This window comes from Leucopleurus acutus, assembly GCF_964270905.1.
Source record: "Leucopleurus acutus genome assembly, chromosome: 11".
In the NCBI taxonomy this organism is placed as follows: Eukaryota; Metazoa; Chordata; class Mammalia; order Artiodactyla; family Delphinidae; genus Leucopleurus; species Leucopleurus acutus.
This window is the reverse complement of record NC_139152.1, coordinates 32,995,037-33,022,845: the sequence shown is the minus strand read 5'-3', so window position 1 is coordinate 33,022,845 and position 27,809 is coordinate 32,995,037. Positions and strand designations below refer to the sequence as shown.

Here is a 27,809-nt window from a genome sequence, read left to right as displayed (position 1 = left end):
CCCACAGCTGCACACTCTCTTTGGCAATGTAGCCTTTGTCCTATCTGGGAACTTTTCTGAAGAAGACAACTGGCGCAGATTGGGACACATGCTGGGAAAGCCCAAGGAAAGCCATCAGAGGATTTTCAATCTGATTCCTCTTTCCTGTTACCAGGAGTAAGCAACTGTGTGTGCACACTCTTCGTGAGTGGAGTCTTGTTTTCTACAGCCCTCTTGTAAGTCCCATTGGTGGTTTAATCTGCTATGGGGACTCATCTTCCTGGTGTTGGACCCCAGGGTTGGGGTGTCTGATATGTGGCTCAAAGCCCTCACTCCCCAGGAGATCTCTGACTCTGTGATATCCCCCTCCTCTTTTATGTCCTGTAGTAGGGTCATGAGTCCCAATCTGATTACTTCTTCTCTCCTCCTACTTTACTCCATGTGGATATTACTTTACAGCCTTGGTCGTAGAAGAGTATTTCTGCCAATCTTCAGTTTGTTTTCAGTGAGAATTGCTCCATGTCTAGATGTATTTTTAATGTGTTCATGGGGGGCGGTGAGCTCAGGTCCTCTACTCTGACATCTTGGTCTCCTCCTCCCATATTATCTGTTTATTCACTTTATTGTTCTGTCATCTGATGTTATACTTATTTATTTGTCATATTTCTCTCCCTCTCTCTCTCTTCCTCTCTTTCCATTAGTTTGTTAAACCTGTGAGAAGAGGATCTGGGTCTTGCTTCATCCTTTCTGTATTGTCAACACTTAGACCTGTTCTGGGCATGTAGCATATTTTTGATGAATGAATAAATTGAAAAAAGGACAAAGGAATGAATGCTCTTTTTACAAATTAAAAAGCTGAGGTTTAAAGATTTGATGTAATATGTCTACTGTCACACATTGAGTAAGTGATAGAGACAGATTTGAAACCCCTGTCTGACACCAAAGCCTGTATCTTACCACCATGTTCTATTATTTCATTAGAACTTTCTTTTCCCCCAAGTGAATTTCATAAATTTTCAAACTCTAATGGTAATCATGTCTTCAAATTCTTGTGAAGTTTCCCTGAGTTCTGAATATAAGTTCTCCTCCTCCATCTGTTCAACTTGGGTTCAAAAAAGAGCTATCATGGTGAAGTCAGGGAGATGGGTATGACAAAAAATGTGAGCAGGGCAGGTGGTCTTGTTATATTAACAATGAGAACATACAGTAATAAGAGAGTGAACATAATGCTACAACATTTAACTTGTATTTGCATGGTGCAGTGACGAAGGTTTTTAAATCAAAGCATAGAAAAATTATAGAATTTTCATTTTCTCATGTTGTTGATGCATTCCTATAAAATCAAGTTTAAAACAATAACAAATTAATTGTCTAATGATACAAAATTTTGTGGGCAGTCTTTACAAAGGGAGGTTCTGTAATGGAACATTAAATGTGTGAAGGTATTCTCCACATTTTTTCATCATCTACAATAACTATCAATGCTTTTGTTTGTTTTTGTTTTTTTAAATCTTGTGTGATTTTAAAGGTTAAAATTGAAAACCAAAAGTGCTCAGACTGCTAGGTAGTAATTTTCTCTCAAATATACCTGCATCATCACTGAATCAATTGGGAGCTTTTGACAAGTATAAAATGCAAATATTGAGACTCACGTGCTTTCTTGGTGAAGGTCTCAATCATATCACTGGGAGGTCCACACCCTGCGCTATTGCAGGCCCTGACTTCCATAAAGTACTGGGTGTCAGGCAGAAGGTTCTCCAGCCTGGCAGAGTATTCTTGGCTAGTGACTTGCACTCTGTGTGCAGCTGCTTCTTTATCATGGACAGCCCAGTACCGAATCTGCAAACATACAAGTTGGGTAATATTTTTTCATGATTCAGACACTTCAGTTGCAAAAAATTCTTTTCAAGTTGTTCTGACACTTGATGTTGGCTGAGCATCATATTCTCAAATGTTACTTAATGTTACTTACATTTCTATCAGTCTTAGAAAATGTCAAGGCACACAATGCATATCTGATTAGAAGTGTCAAAAGCAAATTAAAGGCTCACCTCATTGCCTGAAATAGTCACACACAGACGAAAAAAGAGAAAAAGCCAAAAAAATGTGCATAAGATTTGCTCTCAAACTATAAAACTGGTTTCTGTTTAGAAGTATTTGCCACAATAATTTATATAATTTATTTCCAGCTTTATTTGTGTTTACATGATTGCAAATTTGTTAAGAGCCATTGATAAACAAAAATAGTCATGAGGCCTAAAACATGCTAGCTTAATTACTTTCTGCCAGCTTATTTCAGAAGTATGTATATAAAATTATTTCCTTTGAACTTATATAGAGGCCAGATATCAAAGAAATATTATACCTAATAACTTGATTAGTTGTAGAAGTTATCTTTAAAATAAGGTTTAAAAAATTTCATTCATGTTGTGATTAGAAATGATTACTTTTACCAACTAGCATATCAATGACAGCTTTCCTTGTCTCTTAAAGTTTAAGTAAAAGCTATGAATTATAATATTCATTCTTCCAATAAGGCTGTTTTATTGGTTAAAAATCTATAATTACATCTCAGTTATAAATAAAAAGGAGAGGATTGTTTATAAGTATACTGCAATTTTATATTTTAGATGTCCTGTCTATAAAACAATGAGATTTTAATTTCACAATTAACCAACATACTAGAAGATAATATCTAATATTTATATAATCCTGAAATGTTTATTTACATAAACACATAAAAAAAATTATAAAATGGAACTGGATGGCTCAAATTCCCTTAGTAACAAAGTGAGGTTTATATGAAGAATGAGCACATTTCAGAACAAAGGCTAGTTACTACTTGCTTATTGGTTTCCTTTGTGATATTTTTATTTTGTATACTAGGGCTCATTTTTTCTGATGCCAATAATATATTTCCTAATAGTTTTGATGGAATCTCTTTGGCTTTTCTGTCCTCTGACCAGAAGGATGGCTTCAGAACCGAGGAAGTGGAATATTACAAGCGGCTCCAAAGGCAGATCTCAGTTGGCAGAGAAAAGACTTTATGAGGATGGGACCCTCCTTGTGAAGGCATGAGTTTCCTGGTGTTGGAAGCATCCAGGCAGTGCCTACATTCATCTGAGAAGGAGGAAGACGGCCTATATTTTAGTGGAAATTTGAACTGTGTGACATGTAAGGCCTCTTCCACTGCCTGACTGAAGAGAAATAAAATGAACATTTATATTCTAGTGAAATGCCAGGTACTAAAGTAGGATCATCCATGTGTATTATTTTCTCAACAAACCAATAATAGTAGTATTTAGCCTGTTTTATAGCAATCAAAACTGACGTCCCCGAGGTTCAGACATTTTTATGTGGATACTTGTTGACTGAGAGCACATTTTAAAATTTTATTCATTCATTATAACAATTTTTCTATCCCGTTTAAAGAGGAGAAGATTTTTAACTAGACCATTTCTAAAAGACACTAAGTATTAAAATGAGGACTTAAAGTGACAAACTTTTTTGACAGTTTACCCAAAATTCCATGAGGCATTTTGGCAATACAAAAGGAAAGAACAAAATTTTCTTTAATTTACTCTTTGCATCTATATCTTAAATGGCCAATTATTTTATTCATCTGATTTTGGCAGGGATCTATATTACACAGTCTCCATTGAAATTCACAATAAATTTAAGCAGTGCCTTAGTTATGCCCTGGTAACTAGAGAACAGAGAGAGTTATTGAGTGTATCAAATAATTTCTGACTTTCTTATTTTAAAATATGAGATTTTTTACAGACACTTTTACAGTATTTTAAACCTCTACTAATGAAAGCATCTGATACAAAATTATTTTGGTTGAATAATCTGTCTCTCCTTAATTTAAAGCATACCTTTAGATTTAACTTGCAATGTTTTCAAAGAATTCTAAAATAAATAGTGGATATATGTAAAATGTAGCATTATTATTTTTTTTCATCTGAACTAGGCACTGGCCATGCACTTAGAAATAATTTCCAAATAGATAATTTGGACCACTGTGTTTGATCCCTGCAGTAAGTTGCCCATTGTGGTGAAGAACCAATATTAATCTGTGAGAAAATTGTTTGGAGTGAAGGGTTGAACCTGTAGTCATGCAGCAGAACAAATGCACTCCTTTTGATTAATCACTAGGGAGACCAAAAGGCAGCCTGGATGAACTAGTGGAAAAAAATAAATAAATGAAGCAGGTCCTGCTTTATGGACAGCAGACCATAAATTCATTTTCACATGCTAGAGCAACATATAGTGTGTTTATTTCTATTTAACACTGTGGCATTATATAAATTTAACTCTTTATTTACATGTTCCTAAAATCTCCACAACACCCCATGTCTAGTGTTAACTTATCTTAGTGCTTACTAAACAATTATGGAATTACCCCATTACTGGTCTCTACTATTGCTAGGTTATAAATTCCTTGAGGACAGGTATTCATTATTTCGAATGCTGTGTACATAGGACTGCATTTGATGTATGGCACTCATTCATTCATTGAACAAATATTTTCTGGGTATCTACTTTGTACCAGCTATGTGCTAGATGCTAAGAATATAGTAGTGAACCAAGCAAACATGTTTTTTTCCTCCATAGATCTTATAAATAAAGTAAGAAATCAAAATGTTTAAGTTCACATAAAATTACTAATATATTTGATAGGATGATCTAAGTGTATAATTTTGTCCCAAGAAAATTTACTCTTTGTAACAGTATTGGGAAGCTGAAAAGAAAAGCCTCAGAAAAAGGGCTAAATCATATAACAAAGAATAATTATAATTTCCATACATTTATGAACTACAATAACACCACTTTTGTACAAAGATAATAGTTATATCCCTTCCGAGGAAAATTTAAGAAATTTGTAGGAAAAACAGCTCTTTAATCTCATTTTCTCCAAAGAGGCTTAGAATAAAACTTGGATGTTACAATTGTGGAAGTATTTAAAGATATTTAGTACTTTTGAAAATTAGGCTTGCTCCATTTTATTATTTTCCACTTCAGTAAACCTTTGTATCAGATTTCCAAACTTTCTTCTTCAAATTCTGAATTTTCTGAAAAAAATATCTTCTGAGAGCTGAATATTCTTTTGTTATGGATTTAATACAGTTTTTAGGGAAAAAAAATCTAAATACGGTTATTTAAGTGAAAAATATCTAAAAAAGATATTATATAATAACTTTATATTATCCAGATCCCAGACTAATTCAAGTATTAGTACATTCTATGGGTTAGGAATAGTAATAATATATATCACTCAAAATCTGTATTCTCACACTTCTTGGAACCTATTCAAAGTTCTTTTTTATTCTAGCCATTGGTGCAGGAACCAAACAATTCTATGTAGGCTTCAACCAGCTTCCCATAAGTACTACCAGTTAGCAGTTTTCCTCTGCTATTGCTGCTAACTTCTCACTCCCTGTCTTGGGTCATCCTTGATGCTGCAGTGTGAACCTTGTCCTGCAATCAATGCAGGGAGGGGAGGTGATGCCCCTGGGGCCACTCTTAACCAATGGGGAATAGCAGTGGATGAACACTTCCCCTTTCATTCTATGTGGGGTAATTCTCAACCACATTTATGAAGCTCCTTAAAGATCACAAGGGATGGAGTACCAGTGCCCACAGTGGTTGCCAACAAGATAAAGCATTTTTCTAACCCTCTCCTGTTCATTCTGCTTTTTCCTCATATCTGCTCCCTGGGATCATATTTAAAACAAACAACAATAACAACAAAAACACTAACTTCTTCTATACCTGTGTGTCAGACTTTGCTTTGGGGAGATCCAGATGAAGATAGATGCCTTCTCCAAAATAAGAAAATACAGCACTTCCTAAATATGAGCTTATGCTCACCATAATAATTTAACTTTTAAAGACATCTGTGTAAACTACTCAGGATGGTTAATCTTTTAAGATAGTTGTGAAATCAATCATCAGCATTAATGTCCAATTCAGCTGCTAAGAGGTTTTGTATTTATTATTCCTGATAGAATATTTTACTTGTTTTCATTAAGTGAATTCTTTACCTGCTGGGTGAGTAAACTAAGTCTTTTGTGGATTCCTGGGCAGGAGCCCAAATTTCTAATAAGCCTTTGATAAGAAATACTTCTTGCATTCTTCTAGTTCACCTACACTGCAGGAAATTAAGATTAAAAGTGGGGAGCTCTTTAACTAGGCCAGGGGGGGGAAAAGAATAAAACTTAAACTTTCTACAAGATACACTTTAAAACCACAAGGGATTTTTTTAAATCCAATTGCCAACAGTTCTCACTTGAAATGTCAGGAAATTAACCTTGAGATGGGGTCAATCACACAGGACTGGGGCTTTTCCAACTTTTAATTTATCTTATTTTATTAATGTCCTGCTTTTTTTCTGTTTCTTTATAACTTAGACCCATAGTACATTTTCATGGGAAGTGCAGTAGGATATTAGTTTTCTTGATCGTCTATCTTGTTAAACCACCGGCTTCTTCCTTCACGTCTAAAAATAGTAACAATAACCGCATTATAGTGAGTCAAGCTTTTCCCCCATAAAGGGGCATTTTCTTACAGGAGAATAAATGTTACAGATTTTCTCTTTTAAGCTTTCATGCTTGTCTCTTTGATATTTAAAGCTCTGTATGAAAGACTTAAAGGCTTTTTAAAGAAAGAATAAATGGAAACAATAATTCTATGATTTATTTCCAACATTTTTTTTTTTTTTTTTGCCGTACATGGCCTCTCATTGTTGTGGCCTCTCCCGTTGCGGAGCACAGGCTCCGGACACGCAGGCTCAGCGGCCAGGGCTCACAGGCCCAGCCGCTCCGCGGCATGTGGGATCCTCCCAGACTGGGGCACGAACCTGTGTCCCCCACATCGGCAGGAGGACTCTCAACCACTGCGCCACCAGGGAAGCCCTTCCAACATTTTTAATTAACCATCCTCTGGAGAGGCAAGACCTAGGTTCAAGTCAGTTTATACCAATTATTACTCAGATAAATGTTTTTAACTTCAAGTTCTTCACCTGTAAAATGGAGAAAATAATAGTGTTTATCTCCTGGGATTGTGTGGATTCAATACGATGAGCTTAATTTAATGTTTGACATCATAGGGCTCAACAAATATTATCATTCTTATCATTATTAACATTATCATCATTGTCATCATCATCATCATCGTCATCATTGTCTTCAAATGTCCAATGATATAAAACAGGGAAAAGCGTTAAACACAGGTTATTTCATTTATTCCACACAACAGGATATGAAGCATTGATTACTCTCAGCTTAAAACGTGAGGAAACTAGGGCCCAGAAAGTTTGAATAAATTTTCCACAAAGTTTCTAAGTGACACAGCTGAGAGATAACCCCACGTCTGTTCAGCAGCAGAGCTCATAATTTTCTAGTATGGAGTTGTGAAACGTCAGAAATCTGTGAAACTAAACTTCTCCACGGCATACGGTTTTTGATCATTTGAGAAAATCTTAGCTGTTAAGATTATTTTTTGCTAGTTAATTGAGAATCCTCTACTTAGCTTATTCCGCACCAAGAGTGTATATTCTGATTATTGTCTAAATTCACTGGTGCCAGTGCATTGTTTCACATCTCGTATTTCCATTTTACTCTGCATGTCAGAAGTTATAAAATAGTCAACGTATAATTCTCAGACAAAGAAAATATCTATTTCTGTGGCATGTTTTTAGCAAAGTAATAATACATCTTTAGCACTTTGAGTTAATGCATGGGTTATATATTAAATAATCATTTTTTTCTCTTTTTTGTTGCTTACAAATGAATAATATTAAAAAAAGAAGAAACCCTAAGTCCAAAATATGGCTTGAAAGCTCTAAATATTGATGTGTTCTCCCAAGATACCGCAGACTTATTTATTACAGGGCTTTCTAACGTCTAGTGAATTTCTCTCTCTTTTCCATTTCCATTTCTTTTCTACCAGATGCAAATGTAAGTTTAATAAGTTATGAATATTGGAACTTCACAGTCCACTCCTATAATTCCACTCTCTTGGTGGAATCCACTCTGATCACTTGCAAAGATGATCTGAAAACACTTTAACATCTACCCAAATCATAACCTATGATACCAAGAAAAAAAGCTTCCTGTTAGCTTGTGAGTTTAAAACTTAAAACCTGGGGCTGCTTTTGTGGTTCTATCTCAGAAACAGGGTCTTGAGAAAGCCAGGTTGCAGCACTTTATTTGAGTATATTAGTGCTAACTAAGGCCAGTTGTTGAATCTCTTTGGCATCCATTTTCTCATCTGCAAAGGTAGGACGATGTCAGTTCCTCTTAATTTTCACTCTTTGTGCTTAAAAATATGAGACGACTTCACTTTTCCTACAAAATCAAGTCTAAATTTCATATTAAAGATCCCAGCAGAACTAGCTTCAATTCCCCAGGTCTTATTTCCATCGACTAAGACAAGTCCTCCCCTATCCTTCTGGATAAATCCTACTACACTTTTAAGACTTATTTTGAAGGAAGTTTCCTTTGAGACATTTTGAATGTTGTCAATTTTCTGCCTTCATAGATAACATAATGGGATACATATTTAGTATATTTAGAAGTGTTTCCTTTGGAGGGCTTTTTGGAAGTGGAACTAATGAGTCAAATAGGGTAAAAAAAATTAAATTACCAAAATGATTTCCCAAAAACTTGAGATTTACCAGCATTTTATGAGAATGTTTGTCAAAAGATTGTGCTTAAGCCCGAGTGTTATTACCTTAGTTTTTATTTTGGCCAATTGTTTACCTACACACAAGACTCTACATCTCTTACAGATAAGTCAGTTTGGAACCCCTGCTTTACTCATAAGTTAGTTAATAAATATCCAACATATTAAACACAGAGAATATAGTGTTAGTTGTCACATAAATCAGAAGGACACAGAACGTTGAGAGATGCAACATATTTGAAAAGGTATGCTGATAATTATGAGCAAGTGTATTTAGTTTGGTAAAAATTGAACTCACCTGATAGCTTTCCACTATTTTTTCTACAACATGCTCCCAATGAACAGATATCTCAGAAGATGATAAGACTTTTACGCCTACTGCTGTTGGGGCTTCACTGGGAGCTGAAATTTGATGAGAACATTACATTCTTACGTAAGATGCTTATTTCGTGGTCATCAGTAATACATGCACACACACATATTCATATATATGAATGTTAATACAGACAGATACATATACATACACATATATACACACACTTATACAAAATATGGAAATCCATAAGGATTTCTCTGATATCTGTGAGCAAGAACCATACTAATATTTTTGTATTTCTTTTAACTAACCTGTTTATGAAAGCCCGTGGACGCAAATTAAAATTTATTATGTTTAGCTTATCAACTCTATATTGTCAAAGATAGGAAATTTGGTATTTATTGTAGAAAATTAGTCATTACAATTAATTTTCAACTCTCTCACACTTCCTATTTAATATGAGCTAAAGATATACAGCTTTATATACAGCTGTATATATAGAGATATACAGCTTTATACAGCCTCTTTTTCTTTTATGTTTAAGCTAAGATCTTTTTTTTTTCTTTTTTTTAAGATCCTTTGAAACAAGTTGTGACATCCACAGCTTCTTGTGCTCAGGAAAGCCTTTATAAGTCTAATTGTCCAACTGGGCATCTAGTCAAACATGTATCAAAAGGCTCTGTTCAGTGAAAAAAAAAAGTAATTTACATCCCTTACAAAAATTACACAAAGTAACTAAGGAAATCTTAAGCAGGAGTGATCAGTTTTTATTGTCTTTTATTAACAAGCCATAATCCTCTTTTATGCTAAAATGTCCTGCACATGAACACTGTCGTCTTTCCAAATCAAGGTAAACGTGTGGCATGTGACTGATTTCTTAGCAGTAGCCGTGAAGATGAACACTTAAACAAATTTTGTCACATGCACGTTTTATGAGACTCATGAAATATTTAGGAAAGAAATGTAATTAAATACAGATAGCCATAACTAAAGAGATGACAAACATGGCTTTTGCCTGATTACTTTAGCATCGAGTAAAAAAAAAAAAATCATATTGGGTGAGAAGGTAACTTGTAAAATGCTTTACACTTTCATTTTCTCTGTGAGATGTACTTAAGTTGTTCAAACTATTGAGTCAAGTTATCATACTTCTGCCAAATCAGAATGAGTGTAGAAAATGTGGGATTAATTACTCAGGATTAAATAGTCCTGAATTGATTATTAACTTAGAAATTTCTACTTGTTATTCTTTCTATGTATTTCATTGAGCTAACTTTAGAAAAGTATGCACGTGTTTATGTGTGTGTGTAAACATATATACATATATATGATTGTCTTTCATGTTTGTATTGAAAGTAAAGATCATGGGATGATTTGAATAGATATTAAATTTTTAACAAATATGAAAGCTAATAACTCTATGACTGAAGAGCATAAATTCTAAGGGATAGCTAAATGTTTATTGTGGACTAAAATTAGTGTAAATTGGGTACATTAATAGATAGTGTTTTTCCTCTAAGAGATCAGAAGAGTACTTCACATAGTTTTAAGTTTTAAAACCTTCCATTTTTACTTCTCACACATGGTGCAAAGGGAAACTTGTCCAAGCACAAATGTGTTAGGTCAGAAGGCAACGAAAATCTCTACTTGCCTTTCTAGCCATTAATTATTTGCATAATGCATGTGAGTACAAAGGTATAATAAGGAAGTCTTACTTTTTTAAATAGGAAAATAAATAATAAAAAAAGTGTAGCAGCTTAAATGGGAAATCATAGAAATCAATGTAATTAAGTTTAATATAAAAATATGTATCATTTAGCAGAGATATATAAAGTCCTCCAGAAGCATGCTCAGTTCAGTTAAAGTTTCTAGAAAAACAAAGAGCCAGTATCTGTATTTTTTTCCCCTGAATAGCCTTTCAGATATCTTTTTTTCTTTCCAAGAAAAAAATTTCAACTTGCTTTCTGACTCCTTTTTCATAGTATTATGCCTAAGTTCACTTTAATGAAATTCTAGCATGCTACTGTAATGACAAAAGAAGTTACATAAATGATACAATACACAATTTTGAGTTAAAAGGAGAAATTTTATCAAAAAAAAGTGTACGTTAAGATTCCATCAAGTCTGGAGAATTTCTGACTGCAAAATTATAGTCAAGAGTCCAGGAACAGCGGTCTAAGCCCAGGGTTTTAGTGGAGATTTCCTAACTACCATAAACATGATCTAAAGAGTGAAAGAGATTTTGGCAACGTTCCTGTCATTTAAATAAAGAGACTGACATTTTAATTTGGCTCAAAATTTACTAACTCATTTACAAAATGTGTGGTATCTTAAAAAGATCTTAATAAGTAGGCTCGAAAGACAGCAAACAAAATGCTTACTGGAGAAACAATCCCTCATCAGGTCAGTGGGGTCTTTCTTTCACCTACCATCTTGTGCGGAGTGGATGACGGCTGTGAGGCTGTATGGTCCATCTCCTTTGTTGTTGAAAGCTTTGACTTTGACTTGAAATGCAGTGGAAGGGCGCATGGTCTCATCTTTATGAACGTAGCGGCCAGTATCTGGGTTAGTAACTGTCACTTTTTTCCATTCTTCCCCATCAAATGGCTTAAATGCCACTATGTAACCAAAATTGTTGCCGTAGTGGTATTCTCTTGACAAAGGCTGAATAGAAATTGAAATATTTAATAGGTTTAAGCAATACGGTTAACACGGGGAAAATCCTATGCAAACAATAAATATGCTACACATGGAAGCATGATTTCTGTAAAAACATTCTTAGTTCATAAGTGAGAGCTGCCTGAAAAGGCCAGGGCACAAATGTGCTCCAACATGTGGTGACTTCATTTACCAAATTCGTTATTTCTGGAACACCCCACGGGGGCTCTCACTCTGGGCTTTTTTACTTTCAGTTCCTTCCTTCTAGGATGCTTTCCCATTTGTCAGAAGGTCCCTCTCTCACTTTCTTGAGGTTAAAAAGCCACTTGATGCTTTCCCTGGCCACAGGATCTGCCATTTCAAGACTCTGCAATAATCCATATAGAATCCCCCCACTTTATTTTTTTCTCTTTAATACAATAATAATGATCTACACTACATATTCTACTTATTGTCTACTTTACTGTCTCTCTCCACTAGTATAACATAAGTTTCATGAGGGCAGGGTTATTGTCAGTTTCATTTACCTAGACTCTAGAACAAAGCCTCAAGTAGTATTTATTCAATGGATAAGTAAATGAATTTCTTTAGAGTTGAAAGGCTATGGTAAGACAGTTAACAATACTCTGGAATATCTGTATTGTAACCAAGCAATAGAAACTGGTCAGAGGAAAAAGAATGCGAAAGGAGGAAGGGATAACATTGCACTGATCTGTAGGAGGCTGGCTATGGGTCCCGTCTGACTCCAGGGCTGAAGTAAGAGCTCTGTTTTGCATTATTGTCTCAGAGTTATTACTATATAACAATTGCTCAATAAAGAAGTCTGTGTCAGCCCTAACAATCCATTATTTATAAATACTGACTCAAAGCAAGTTCTACTGAATATCCATCATTTAGTCTTTTTTAGCCAATAAAGTAAATGTGCCCATTGTATATTGACTTTTTTCACCAGAATATCAAAGTTACAGTGTCTTGAGGAAAAACCTTGAACTAAATACAACACAGTAACTTGAATATCCATAGGTTAAAGAGGAATGTCTGTAAATATACAAAGTTCAAAGGGAAAAGAAGTTGTTCTTGGTTGCACAATATAGAAATCCTGAAGCATGATCACAAGGATGTACAAAATATGATTTTACATTATTAATAGAATAGCCTAACATTCCCACCATAATTTAAATATTTTTTCTTATTGATAGTTCTATACTTAGTTTTTGCAATTTAGTAGATCAGAATTAGCTATGGAGTTTTCAAAAATTAGTGATTCTCAGGCCCTAGTCTCAGAGAATTGATTTCAAATTTTTAAAATAGGAATTCCCAATTCTGAATTTTTTGACAAGCTCCTCATCTTATTGTGACGCACATATCTACACAGTTTAAGAAAATCAAGCCTAAAGAAAGGAAGAAGATGTTAAAATTTTTCCAATATCTTTACTTTTGTGTGATACACTGACACTAGAACTGACAAATCATTTGAGATTTGAATGAAGAAAAGGCAATTTTTTTTCTAAATCTTACTTAAAAATGTGATTTAAATGCCAAGTATAAAATATGACTACAGAGCACAGAGTGAAGTCAATTTCTGCTAAATATCCATTTATTATATAAATCAATTTAACTCATGTAAAGAATAAAACCTGTCATTTTTCCTGTAGTTCTCAGAATCCTTTGGAGCCTTAGTTGTGTTCTTTGACTTTCTGCAGTGATTAAATACTAAAAATATTTAATGGATACATAGAGCTATATAAAACATGTTACCTAGATAAATGTCAGATGTCTAATTCAGGCAAATCTATGTTACCAAAGCCTTTCCCACCCCCAGTATCTCTCTCACTTCAAAAATTCAGCTAAGACGCATTGTTTTCCAGACATCACAATCTCTGAAAAAAAAACTCCCCTTTGGGTCATAAAAATTTAATACAATGTTTTGGACACCTCAATAACAAGTCATTTGGGGGGACTTCTAAGACTGACTAATGACAGATTACTCATGGTGATGAAAGTAAGTCTCAAGTGAGAAAGCAAGCTCCAATTTTAAAACAGATGCTGATACAAAAGAGTTTTTAACTGAATCGTTGGAGTTCTGAAAGTCCAGAGCAAATGTGAATTGCAGTTGGGTTACCAGGCCACAGAGAGTACAAAATATCTCTGGAATGAGAGAGTTGAATGTTTGTTTAATCTTTAAACCTACAGATACTTTAGCATCAATAATCTGTTTTGGTATAAGAATTGCACTAAGCCATAGTAAGCCAGGTAAAATCTGGCATGCATTAAGAAAAAAAAATAATTTTAGTAATTTATTCTTGTTTGGGTTTGGGGCATTGTCTTTTATTTCAATTTATTTCAGGAAGCAAAATGGGTTTGAGATTAAGTGTAGGTAAAGCAGCCTATTAACATATGCAACTTCTTAGCACTTACCGCCCATGTTATGGTCAGTTCTCTGTTGCTTCCACCCCCACCTCCTACATCTGAAGGAGCCACATTAGGTGCTGAAACAAATAAACAAAGCTACAAATGAGAGGTCCTGTAATTATTTTCTTATGTTAGAGTTCTTATTCACTTAGAAACTGTACATGTTTTCTTTCACCAGGAAAGACAAGCTGCACACATGATCCAATGCCGCATAGTTGCTGTAATAATGTTTTACTGCCAAGAAAAGAATTGGTTCAGTGCCACAGGAAATGTACTAGTTTCCTTCAACAAAATAGTGAAGCAAATTTGCCTTCCCATCTTTTTTTTTCTGTGTCCTTTTATTTAATATGGTTTTGAAAGATTAGACGTATTTTATTGGTTAAATATTTCACACCTCGCTTTGAACTCTATGACCTAACAACTCACTGTTGTGTTAGTTTTATGCCTCAATCTACAAATAACTGTTAAGAAACAGTGCATGTGCATTAACATAGGATTATGCTTCCCTGAGATATTTGGAAACAGAAAACTGATGCTGTTCTTATGCTCTTATTTTCAATGCCTAAATCTCTTCTGGAACCCTGTCCCATCAGTGACTCCAGTTCTCACCTACTTCCATCTTTTTATATTATCCTTCTATTTTTCAGTCTCTACTGTAATGACTATCCTTTTCAGTCTCTCCAGCCTTAAAAATCATCCTGTAATACTGCTTTCCTCTTAATCTCACCCTTTCCTGTCACTATAATCTTTTAAATTATAATCAATATTAACCTTTGTTATTTAGAACAGAGCTAAAAATAGAGTATGTTTATGTTAGAGTGAATATTTTTCCCATTTCGTCACTTTTAGTTTCAGGTCTAACACATTTCAAATAAGTGATGATTCAAGATTATTTTCCTCCTCAAAGATCATCCATTGAGTTCACGATGCTGAAAATAAGACAGAACAAAAGCACAGAAATAAAGGTAGCTATAACTCTTTTTCCTTTTTTTTTGCGGTACGTAGGCCTCTCACTGTTGTGGCCTCTCCCGTTGTGGAGCACAGGTTCCGGACGCATAGGCTCAGCAGCCATGGCCCACGGGCCCAGCCGCTCCGTGGGATCTTCCCGGACTGGGGCATGAACCCATGTCTCCTGCATCAGTAGGCGGACTCTCAACCAGTGCGCCACCAGGGAAGCCCTAGCAATATATATATATATATATATATATATATATATATATATATATATATTTTTTTTTTTTTTTTGCGGTACGCGGGCCTCTCACTGTTGTGGCCTCTCCCGTTGTGGAGCACAGGCTCTGGATGCGCAGGCTCAGTGGCCATGGCTCACGGGCCCAGCCACTCCGCGGCATATGGGATCTTCCCGGACCGGGGCATGAACCCGTGTCCCCTGCATCAGCAGGCGGACTCTCAACCACTGTGCCACCAGGGAAGCCCTAGCTATATCTCTTAATAGAGTGTTTTATATCTTACTTGGAATAATAGAGTGTTTTATATTTTAATTTCCTTCTTTAAGCTTTGAATGTTCATTTGTAGCTTTAGGAGCTAAGGGACATTTTTTCACAAGTGGAATTGGCATATAACCTACATATTGGACATGTATCTGAATACCTAACTACTCTGTATTTGTATTCAGCCCTGCAGAAAACAGGAGGACTTGGCCAAATACTGATTCCTTTCAGGGAAGTAAATCACCCTGAGCACAAGGAAGTTTACTTAACTTTAGGCTCCAGGGCATCTGACAGTGAGCAAAATAGACTTTCTCTTAACAATAAATTATTCAAAAGAATTTAAACAAATATTTAGGAAAAATACAAAATTCTTGAATTAACAATGAATAAACAATTTAAAATAGTGAGGCTTTTAAACTTGTCTTTTTGCAATGATTTCAGTCTAATAATGATTCCTTAATGATGTTTATAGGAAGGCTTTTGTATTTCAGGTGTAGATCTAAAAAATATTTAAAAAGAAAATCAAGCCAATGTCATGATTATTCTTTCCTATGAAAAGAAACTGTTGCCAATTTTACTTGTAAATTTGAATGCTTAAATATTTGCATATAAGCAACATTTGGGGCTTTGGCATTTTATTTAACAATGTACAAACTGCCCTGTGACAAATCCTAAATTATAAAAATCATGGAGTATAGGAAGAAAGGCCCTTGATTTAAAATATATGGACTACTCAGTTTTTGTTAATTATTGCTTTCCAGTTTTACAGAAATAAAGTTACCATGAATGTAGCTTCTCATTTCAATTTGCATCAGAATTTCACTGTGATTTAAAACAAATTTTTTAGTAAGAGATTCAAAATGGTATGTAAGTAATGCTCTAGGGTCTAGATAAACAAAGGGATTAAAGCCTTACATCTGCTTTTATTCTATCTATAAATATATTTTCTTTCTGAAGTCATTAATAAAATCAAATTAACTGTATAATATTTGGATATTCAAATGAGTTCTTCATAATTCTTATGATCTCCTGCTCTGATGGTGGACCAGATTGCTAACATTCTTTATGCATCTACCATGTTAAATTGATGCTCTTCCCAGGCAAAAATTATATAGGGTCTGAAATTGTTCACAAAAACATTAATGTCTTTAGATCTTATCAGGCCAAAATTGTAGTTTGCTTATTAATCTAGATTTTGTTCTCAAACAGGAAAGTTAAATGGGCGTAGCAGAGTAAATTCGTTAACTGCTCAATAGAATGATAGTCTAAACACAAGTCATCTGGGGGAATGTTTAGATGGGCAGAAAAGAATGCTACAAACTGAAATAAGCATAATGCATAGTACATTTATTGTAAAGAACCCAAACTGATTATGGATTTTTCACTTAAGTGAAAGAATGAACACTTCCTAGTTTATCTCAGTGTATTAAAAACAAAAGCATCTAATGCATATGTTAACCTTGTTTCAAACAAAACAAATTATATTTGATAATATATTTTTCTAAATTTTAATATGCAAATATCACAGTAGGTTTGATCACTACTTTTCATTATCCTCTATTAACTTACAATTGCAAGAACCATCCTCTTTCCCTTCTTGTTCCTCTCTTTTCCTTCTATAAATAATTTTAAGTACCAGTTATAGACACTGTGTAGTGTTAAGCACTAAAGTTATCAATATGAATAAAATCTGATTCTGGTCCTGAAAATGCTAGTGTAGTAAAATTAAATATGTACAACTGGTTTTAATTCAATGTGTTAAATATCCTCAATGTGTTAAAAATCCCTAGTAGAAGTTTGCTGGATGAATGGATGAATGAATAAATGAATAAAAAAGCCCAGCTTATTAAAAGACTCATCTAGAACTTAGAAATGATTTTTACATATCGTACCTAATTGGATACTCAGATCAGCACTTTAAAATAAATATACAGAAAAGTAGCATTATTCTTTTTTTATAAAATAGGCAAATGAGTCCCAAAAGTAGTTAGTTAACTAGCCCAGGTCACACTACTCACATGTAGAGAAGCTGCAATTTTAACTCAGGCCTCCTGATGGCTTAAAAATCTACACTCTTTGCTTCTTTAAAAAAAAAAAAAAGATTTTTCTATTACATAACTAGTGACAGCTGCTAACTTTAACATAGCACTTTACTAGCTATAAAACATGTTCTTAGCACCATCCTCCTCCTTTATCAAACATATCTAAAAAAATAAAAATAAAAATAAATGACACAGCCGAATAGCTTCATTAGACATGAAATTAAAGCTCTCTACATAGTATGAAAGTGCTGATTACAGTGTTATGTTATTTTTTCTCCTTTTCTTCTTAGTTTGATCTGGCAAATAAATAGCTAAGTTGTCAAAACAAACCTGAATGTACCGTTTTAGGATATCGACTTACCAACTGCACCTGCAGAGCTATTAGCTATGGGGGTATGTCTTACAATGACACATCACTTTGAAGGATGCTTCTGTTATCTCTTATTTACAGTCAAAATTAAATGGGTTACAATGATTACAAACACATCTTCTAATTCTTCATTTGGGGCCATCCATTTTATAATGAACTTGTCTGAAACCAAAGAATATACCCAACTGTGCCTGGCAATCTTAAAATTAAGTAATTGGACAGATAAGGGCATATGCCGCACTAGATAATGTCCTGTCTTTCAATCAGTATAATGAGGCACAGGAGCAACCTTTCCATCAAATGGGAACCAGCCTTTATCCCACATAACATATGCTGGCATCTCTTAGAGAGTTGTTATAATGGTACGTGACAAGACAAACATCCCCCTGTTTCAGAAAGTATTTTTATTTTTTTGTAAGGATAAAAAATGTAAATGTCCAATTTTATGAATACTCAATTTTTCAAAAACAGGATGAAATGAAAAACAGAAATTAAAGAGAAAGTCTGTTGGATTGTATTGTATTAAATATATAAATTATTCCTTTAAGATGATTAAAATTACATGAAATTATATGATCCTCTTTTATGTTAATAAAAATGGAAATATATTGCCAAAAGAGGTGATCAATATTTTCTTATAAGCATATTAAAGCTTAAAATGAGCATTAATGGCATAATAAAAATTTTATTCAGAAAATATTATGCACTAGACAGCACTAACTTTGCTTTCCTTACATGTTTTTAATCATAAAAAAATTCATAAGATAAATAATTTCCACTTAGAGATGAGAAACCTGAGGCTCAGAGAGGTTAAGTAAATGCCTCTAATCACAGAGTTTTAAATGATGGAACCAGTATTCTACTAAAGGATCAGTGTCTCAGAACTTTAATACTGCATATTGCCCTCCTAGAAAATTATTTAAGAATGAAGCTTTTAGAATTGCAAAGCCCTGAATTTGAATACTAGCTCTGCTTCACATTAACCAAGTGTAATCTTGACTTCTTTGTCTGTAAAATTAGGATAAATAATACCAGTTGCATAAAGTCATTGTGGGAATTAAGTGGAGCAATGCAAGTAGAGAGTTTAGCACTCTGTGATAACATACAGCAAGTGCATAAATGATAGTAGCCACAAACTTGATTAATAAAGGATCCAAAAATATTTTCTTATGAAAGATTAACAAATGTATTAGAGGTTATAGGATTTATTTTTTCACAACTGAAAGGAAGGCATCATCTTATTATATCACGATTGGGCCAAATCTTGCATTGTGAATAAGACCGTTATCACTTCATATGTTTGTTTTGTGTGTGAAGGCCTTTAAGAGAAGTTCTTTTCCAAGTACACTAGAGAGAGAATTAATTCCTTAACAAAATACCATTTGAGCAAACATGTTAGAGGTCATGCTTAATGAAGGTGATGCCAAAAGTTGTTAGTTGAAAGTAACAACCTTACCAAAATTTTAGGTTTGATATCACTAAAACAAATTTTTCCCAGCATTTCTAAAGATAAGAAGACATTAAGGTTGGAAAGTCTTCAGAGTTACATACAAACTACAGGTAGCAAGCACATCAAAAAGTATTCTTATCTTCTAAATATGATACTAAATATAAATTATATTTATAGATTCACAGATGAAAGAATCAGATTGAATCTTTCTTTCTGAAACATGTTTTGCTGTTGCTGTTCTTAAAAACATTTAATTTAATCAAATATACACTGAGATTAAAAAAAAAATCCAAGTTCTTATAATTCTGTCCAATCAACTGAAGTATACTAAAGCAATCATTTTTGAAATAAATAATACATAATTTTTTGGTAACAGAGTTCCTACAATTTTTTGGTAACAGCGGGGAGGGTCTACTCCTATCATCAATGCCAGAGAAAGTATCTTCCCTCCCCATGAACAATGTTGTTTTTGGATCAGAATTAATTCATATTGTGCTAGTCAACAGATCACAGAAAATTAACCAAGCTCAATGAGATAAAAAAAAGGCCTATATCTGAGATAAGCATGTTATAATTTTTAACTGAAATAAGTTTGCTTAGACCAACTTAATCATTTGATATTTTTGCAATTTTATTTTGAAAATGAATACTTGTTATATCAAAGCAAGTGCATGATCTCTCAGCATGAATTATGTGGTTGAAACCACCAGTCAGATAATGTGCCAGTTCCTTTTTATTTTTGTTTTGCAAGAAAGGGCAACTGTGTTCAGTCCATCACGCAGAAACTTCTATTACAAACATAGGAGGCTCTAGGGAATAATCAAAACCAAACAAACACAAGGATCCTGGCTATGTGGTATCTGTGTTCTCTAAAGCTGCAACATATATTACCTCTGTATCCTAATGAGATTTCTGCAAGGAGAGAAAAAGGAACAATTGTGTTCATTTCACAGGTGGATATAGTAAAACAAAAAACAGTGTTTAAGTCATATCTAGCCCTGTAACTTAGAATGAAATATGAGCTTCTACTAGAACGCAAAAATAAAGGTTCATATAAATGGCTGTGTGTTTAGGAGTCCTGCTTGAGAAAACACCTTTAAGAGAGAAAGTTGAATGTATCAGGTCTGTGTTTGAATTCTGAATCTTGCAAGTAGTTATATTAACCTAGGTAAACTGTTCAGTGTTTCTGAGTCTACTGCCTATTAATGAGCATTGGATTGTAATACCTACCTCAAAATATTATTGTGAGGATTAACTGAAATGTATCTGAAAATGCTCAGCACAGATCAGTATTTTAGTGTTTCTGTTCTTCCTTTATTACAGAATCATCAGTTTTATCTGATAAATTACATGAAATTACATGAAACTTTAAGAGATAATTTATTGATGGCAGTCTCTGTGAATAACTTGGCTTTAAAAACTAAAGACAGTACAATTCATAATTCTATTTAGAAGTTAGGCCAAGGAATTGACGTAGCCAGAAATGTGGATAAGTGATATTAAGATATCACAGCAGAATTTTAATGGCATTCTGTCATCCATTTAAAATATTTTCCCCCAAATAAAGCACTGAAGTTTGGCAAGGCGCAGTAAAAATAAACTCAGAAAGTCTACAAAACATTTTCTTTTTCATAGACAGGGAATAATAAAGAAGAGTTATTATTAGAATCAGAACAATATTTTTGCCTAGAAATTCAAGGGTGAAGGAAAACAGAGTGGGGTATTTCTTGTATAAAAGGCTATTAAAATGGAGTTGGTATTTAGCATAAAAATGTGAACCTAAATTGGAAGAATAGCCATGGTTGAGCTGTGATAAAAGAGCACATTTAGAGTGACACCTAATATTAAAAGAACACATTATAGCTATTTCTGAGATGCTCTGACTCCCCAGGTGGTATAGATCCAAGAGACCCCATCACATTCCCTCCTTGCCAGGCTCACCCTGCTCTCCTGCCCATACCCTCCATCCACGTGGTTGTTCAGTTATCCATGTCTTTGAGAGAGAAAACAAATTGTGAGCCTTCTAAATCATGGAATCTGCTTAACCATGACTCTGCCCGGTTAAGATTCACAATTTACATTAAAGTTTATATTCTAAACACCAACTTCATTTAAGTGGTGTTCAGTGGATCATATAGTTGCCTCTATTTACCTCTTTTCCATTAATTATGTAAGAATATTCTAAAGCTTTATATTTTCTCTTTTGGTTTTTGACTGTCTTGACACAGAATGCACACACCTGTGTGAGATACATATACACACATTTTTTAGATAAATTACTTACCTCAGAGCATTATTTCCAAATACATTCAATTATATGTTAAAGTGTCACTGAATTTATAAACCTTTTAAATTTTAAAAAGTTTCTTCTACATACCAGCACCATCTGTTTTAATTTTGCTTGATGGTATACTGGGCTCTCCTATACCCAATGTATTGGTTGCTAGCACACGAAATTCATATTCCATCCACGGGATTAAATCCACTGCTCTTGCTGCCTCCATATTTCCTTCAATAATCGGAGGATCTAAATAAAATAAATATTAAATAGAGAATATTAGTTGAGTAACATCATTCTTATAATTCTCTCTTTTTATTTTACTGTTTTGAGAAAATGGCACATGTTCCATTGAGTTGAAATAAAAATAAAAAGTAGGAATGACAAAATGTTAAGTTCAAGGGAGTGAGAGGAGAGGTCCTTAATAGATAACACGTTAGAAAGAGAGATATGCACATGGATCATTTATTTATTAAGTACAGAGTGGGAGCACTGAGATTCTGCATTTCTAACTGGCTCCCAGCTCTTGCTTCTGCTGCTCGTCCACTGTCTACAACCCGAACAGCGAGGGGCTGTATTTTGAGGCAAATGTACAACTTGTGCAGTTAAAATTTTTATGGACTGCCACTGATGTAGTGTATGGGTAGTGAATGATTTATTACTAGGGTACCTGTATGTTTATACTCTTTTGTAGTTAGCTTTTTAGATTTATACCCAAATCCTTTGGGGCACTGATAATAAAGGTTATAATAATTCATTCAGATTTATTAAGTATTTCTCAGAATTGATGCTACTAGATACTAACAGGAAAATTATAACTTAGGGGTAAGATACGTTCAAGACTGCTTATTTAATTGAGGTATGATAAAACATACAACCAAGGCGGGATTATACATTATTTTAAGCTCCCCTAAAATATTCTCTCATGTGTTTTTAATAATTAACTTACACATACATATGCATGTAAATACCTGTACATCACTTATTGGAAAATGTGTTCCTTTAGGCTTATATATGACTCATTATCTTATTACTCAAGGAATTTTTATCTGGCACTGCAGACCATGAATAAATAGCTTTTTAAGATGTTGTACCCATCATCACAATAAATGTTAAGCATCCCAGTGCCCAGTTTCTACTTTTAGACAAATTCCTAACGGCTCAGACTATCCCATGCCTCACACTGTCACGTGTGGCACGTGTGGCATAACTCTCCTAGACACTAAATTTGCCATCCAGTCTCTTATTTTGTTAAGAATTTGTTTTATATATATTGACATATATTTTTGACTTTCTGATTAAAAGTTTGGCTTTCCTTCTCCTCTGTTTTAATTCTGCCTCTTTATCTCCTGTTTTCTCTGCCCCTTCCTCACACCAAATTGGGATTTGTTTGTCTTACTTCGTGTACATAGGAAGTTATTTTAGGTAATTGGAAGAGGGAAGATGAATTTTTGATTTGCAAAGGACTCTTCATGGAGAAAAGGAAAACACAGAGCTGGTTGTTATGACACTGGGCAGAGTGGCCTCCTTCTTCACTAGATGCCTTTTTATGATTTTGAGCCTCCTGTAGAAGGAGCCATTGTAGTGGGTTGAATGGTGACTCCCCCCACACAAGAGATATGTCTATGTTCAAATCACCAGAACCTATGAATGTGAGCTTATTTGGAGAAAGGGTCTTGTAGACCATTTTAATTTTAAGACAAATTAAGTTAAGAATCTTTGGATAAGATATCCTGGATTATCTAGATGGGCCCTAAATCCAATGACAAGTGTCCTTTTAAAAGAAACACAGCAAAGAGACATATAAAAGAGTGAAATGTGACCACAAAGGCAGAAATTGAAGTGATGCAGCCACAAGCCAAGGAGTATTTGGAGCCTCTGGAATCTAGAAAAAGCAAGGAATGGGTTGTTCCCTGAGATCCTTGGAGAAGGTGCAGCCCTTTCAACACCTTAGTTTTGTACTTCTGTTGTTTCAAACCATCAGATCTGTGGTAATGTGTTATGACAGACATAGGGAATTAATACAGAGGTTTAGAGGCTGAAGCTGATGGAAATATTTGTGAGTTTGTGAGTCTGGGGTGTCCAAGTAAAAAAGTATAATAGAAGGGTCAAGGAGGCAGTCTGATCCTCTCTCCTGCTTCTTATGCTGCAAAACCCCAGCACCATTTAAATGCTTGAAGAATGGAAATACGGGAACCATTCTAAAGGGTCCCTCTTGACAAGGGCATGGTGTTCTCACGATGGTAACGGCTACCCTGGGGCTTTTTCCAAGCAGCTGGGCAGTCAACAAGTAGGGGCAGGTGAAGGCTGGATCAGACAGGAAGAGCCAGATGGATGTGCAGTGAAAACTACAGCTGACAGACTGATTCTGAGCATGTATGAGGATCCAGTATGAAAATATCTCCAAACAAATGGAAGATCAGGAATATGTTCAAAGGGTAGAAATTCATACTTTACTACAGAAAACATTTGGAAGAATGGGGAGAGCTAAAGAAAGGAAAGTCAACTGGTGTCATTTTAGGGTAGGTTTTAGATTCCAGATGAGGAGTAAGGCCTGTGACTAAATGAAGTCTGAGATGAAGAGAGGAAGATGAATAAGCAGAAAGCCTTGGAGTTACAACCATGAGAAGACAGACCTCAGTGGGATACTCTTGACCCAGTGATGCAAACAACTTTCAAAAGGGGAAGCTGGAAGTGGATGTTAGGAAGATGGACTTCCAGAATGTAACTTCCAAATGATTAAGGAAAGAATTTGATATCTATAAGTTAATAATATAGTCTAAAAGGATAGCTAACAGTTGTGAGCACCTCTCTTTTTAGAACAAAACCAATTATGATCATTGTTAATACACACTAACATCAGTACTTATGAGAAGATAAGTATCTAAAACAAATAAGTTTTTGGCATATCTTTATAATACCCCCTCTATAAAACCATTTATATAAGTAATAGGGTTAACTTAGCAAAAAATGACTAAAGCCAATCATTTTATAAAAATGTATTTAGAATTAAAAATGGCTCTGTATATGGCCTGCTTTCCTTCCCCAGAGGGGGACAGGACTTTGGATGCATACCACATCATAAGAACAGGGTTTAAAAGTTTGCTTTCTAACTTTTTTCCAGTCCAATCTTGAGCTCGGTAGCCCATATCACCACTTTACAACTTGAACTTCAAGACCGGCTATGTCCATACCAGGCCACACCTATAATATGTCTCTATGTTCCCCCTTGTTTGTTCCTGGTTATTATTTATGGACATACATATGTTTCTTTTACTTCTTATTCATGTTTGGGAACCACTCAGTGCCTGGTACACCTAGAATGATGTTTTGTAAGTAGAAGTACTTTATAAATATTTGTAAAAAATACAAATAAACTACAAATACAAAAGTTGTGCTTATTTAGAGTCGACAATGTCTTAATGCAAGAAGCACAACCATGTGTATAATTTTATTGTCTCCTTCAACCCTGAATCAGGCAGGCAACTGGTAGAAGAAAAGAGGGCACTCTGTTACCTTGTCCCACTACAAAATATCCACGCTCTATGGCTCTTATGCCTGTATTTAGCTCATAAATCATCCTGCCCTGTCTAAAGCAGAGGGTAGACCTCATCTCCGTCCTCTTAAGCTCTCTCCCACCCTCTTTAACTCTGAGTTGATCCTTTGCAATTTCTCTCCTCCACTGCTACTGTGTTTTACCTCTAGTACACATTTTTATTTATTTTATTCTGAGCCTTAAATGTCCCTATAAAAGGATTTGTACCTTCTCCAACCCCTTCAGCCCTGGTAGGAACTATTGGATGGATTTTATTTTTCTAAAACCACCCACATAGATAGGTTGGAAGCAAAGGTCATCTTTGCTTTGGAAAGAGATTCTTGCTCCAAGCCAAATGCACAATAATCAGGAGCAGAGGGACTTTGTGTTACCTCTCTTCAGCCAAGTTCCTTGCAACCTGTTTGCTATTCCTGGAGTCAGAAAGAGAGGAGAGTACTTGGCAAAATAGAGGCAAGTACCAGGAATCAGGACTGTGGTCTCAAGTTCCTGAGTTTTAACTGGGTCATTTCTGAGTCAGGCCACTTTTTACAGACAATTTCAGTTTTGGAAATCAGATTTTAACTGTATAAAGGCTGTCAGAGGCTTCTTTCTATAAAAAACTAAAATGTTGTATATTAACCTGGTAGCTATTTAAATCTTGGTTTTACTTCTAAGTGTAAATTTCAAGCAAAGGGATACAGAATAAGAGACATACTCCTTACTTTAATATTCAGGTCAAAAGACCCCCTTTAGAAGGTTTTATTTTGATAACCAGCCATGAGCACTAATCTACAGGTCTATTTTCAAATACCTTTAGTCCATAAGGCTCAGAATAAAAAAAAATCTGACTATTCTTTGGAGGAAAAGAGAAGCAAGTCTCATGGGTATCCCAAGGCCAATAGTCACAATTGCCTGGCAACCATGCTTTGTGGTGCTCTGCCTTCAGACCACAACTAGTTCCCTGAGCAGCTTCAGAACTAGGCACAATGACCTCCAGACTAAAAAGCAGATGTTTCAAAAATAACTCCAGGCAATATAATCACACCTGTTCTAGATCCTTGGAAGTTGCCATAGTGAGTTCTGCTATTTCCTCGGGGTTTAAATACAGTTTGAACCCTTAGGATCCTCCATCTAAATCTAAAACCCAAGTATTTAAAACTATTCAGAAAGAATTACCCACCTGGGGATCTAGCTGAAAAAGTTGATCCATTGTTTCAGAATGAAAATGGACAATTAAAGGCCTCTCTCTTGCTCTGACACAACTACTCAGTGTGATGTTAGAGGCTCTAGACCCAACCTGTAGATCATCTGGCAGGACTCAGAGAAGAACCAGAGGTGTGACAATGTTCCTTGCAGAGAAAGAGAATCGGATTGTTCTCTGAATTCCCAGAAAATGTGATTCATTTTTTCTTCTCTATGGAAAGTTTGCATGCTGCCTCATAAAAACCCAGAAGTTTATCTTTGAAATAAGAGCAACAAAAGTGAAGCTATGGAAAGGCAAAAAATAAAACAGTAAATTCTAAAATGTAAATGTCCTACAAGGAGCCTAATACTTTTTCATTTTTTTAACCTATAAATTTGACAAAGATTTAAAAAGAAAATACTAAGTAAAGCTATGGTGGAAGAGACACTTATATACTGTTGATTGGAATAAAACTTATTCCACCTTTCTACAGCGTAATTTTGTAGTAAGCTCATGGGCTTAAGCATATGAGCTCAATAATTTAATTCACTCAATAATTTAACTCACAAACGTCTATTCTGAGGAAATAATCTAAAATTCAGAGGAACATTTATGTGCCACGACGAAAATTGCAGAGGATTGGTAACAATTAATTCTAGTCTTCCGCAAGACAAAACTTTAAATATAAAGACACTTTTCTTCTCCTTTTTCAAGAACATATCTGAGGTTCTCTCAATTGCTCCTCATAGCACAGTTTCCAGGCCATTTTATATTCTGGCCAACATTCTTTTTCCACACAAACACACACACACACACACACACACACACACACACACACACACACACCATCACCAACAATATTCTATATTTTTTCCTCTGAAAGTAGCAGCACGGAATCCAACACACATTCTAAACGTGACCTGAGCATCTTGTAGAACCCTAGGAATGGTATCAGGTTTCTGTTGTCCATCCCCAAAAATGTTCCGGAGAAGTAATGCTTACAGTTGATTGTTTTAAAGATCTACAGTCTATTATTCTCATTATTCTAAATTTAATCATTGGAATGCTGAAAGTTGGTATCTTTGAAAAATATTTATTGGACACCTTAACTAATTACCTGCATGAAATTGAATTTAATCCTATACCTTCTTTTTTCAGTGGACACCACTGTAAATAAGAACCACGTGATTTTTATTTCTACGTTGGCTATAAATTTTTTTTTCCACTTCCACTTAGAACACAGTCACAATAACTTTACTGACCAACAAACAGGAAGAACATGCAAGATAATCTACAAAATAATAGTTTTTTTTAGAGGCCATTGGAGAGCTGAGTTTGTGAAGAAATCCAATGAACTAAAGTCATCATCAGTAGAGTCATGGGGAGAGGAGGATTTAGTCATAGACGTTCATAAGAAAAAGGCAGTTTAACTTTTCATAGATATTTA

The 27,809-nt window shown here is 34.7% G+C and overlaps 1 protein-coding gene across 2 annotated transcripts in view; it reads right to left on the bottom strand.

Moving 5' to 3' along the window:
* The window catches only part of CNTN1 (contactin 1), a gene marked incomplete at its 5' end in the record, with an annotated part of 162,667 nt that overhangs the window by 52,110 nt on the left and 82,748 nt on the right, over nucleotides 1-27,809 (bottom strand). For both annotated transcript variants that reach the window (XM_082849223.1, XM_082849224.1), the window contains 5 exons: nucleotides 1,632-1,818; nucleotides 8,966-9,069; nucleotides 11,413-11,647; nucleotides 14,060-14,130; nucleotides 21,744-21,893. In XM_082849223.1, the coding sequence (XP_082705349.1) occupies nucleotides 1,632-1,818; nucleotides 8,966-9,069; nucleotides 11,413-11,647; nucleotides 14,060-14,130; nucleotides 21,744-21,893 (747 nt within the window). The remainder of the gene's footprint in view (nucleotides 1-1,631; nucleotides 1,819-8,965; nucleotides 9,070-11,412; nucleotides 11,648-14,059; nucleotides 14,131-21,743; nucleotides 21,894-27,809) is intronic.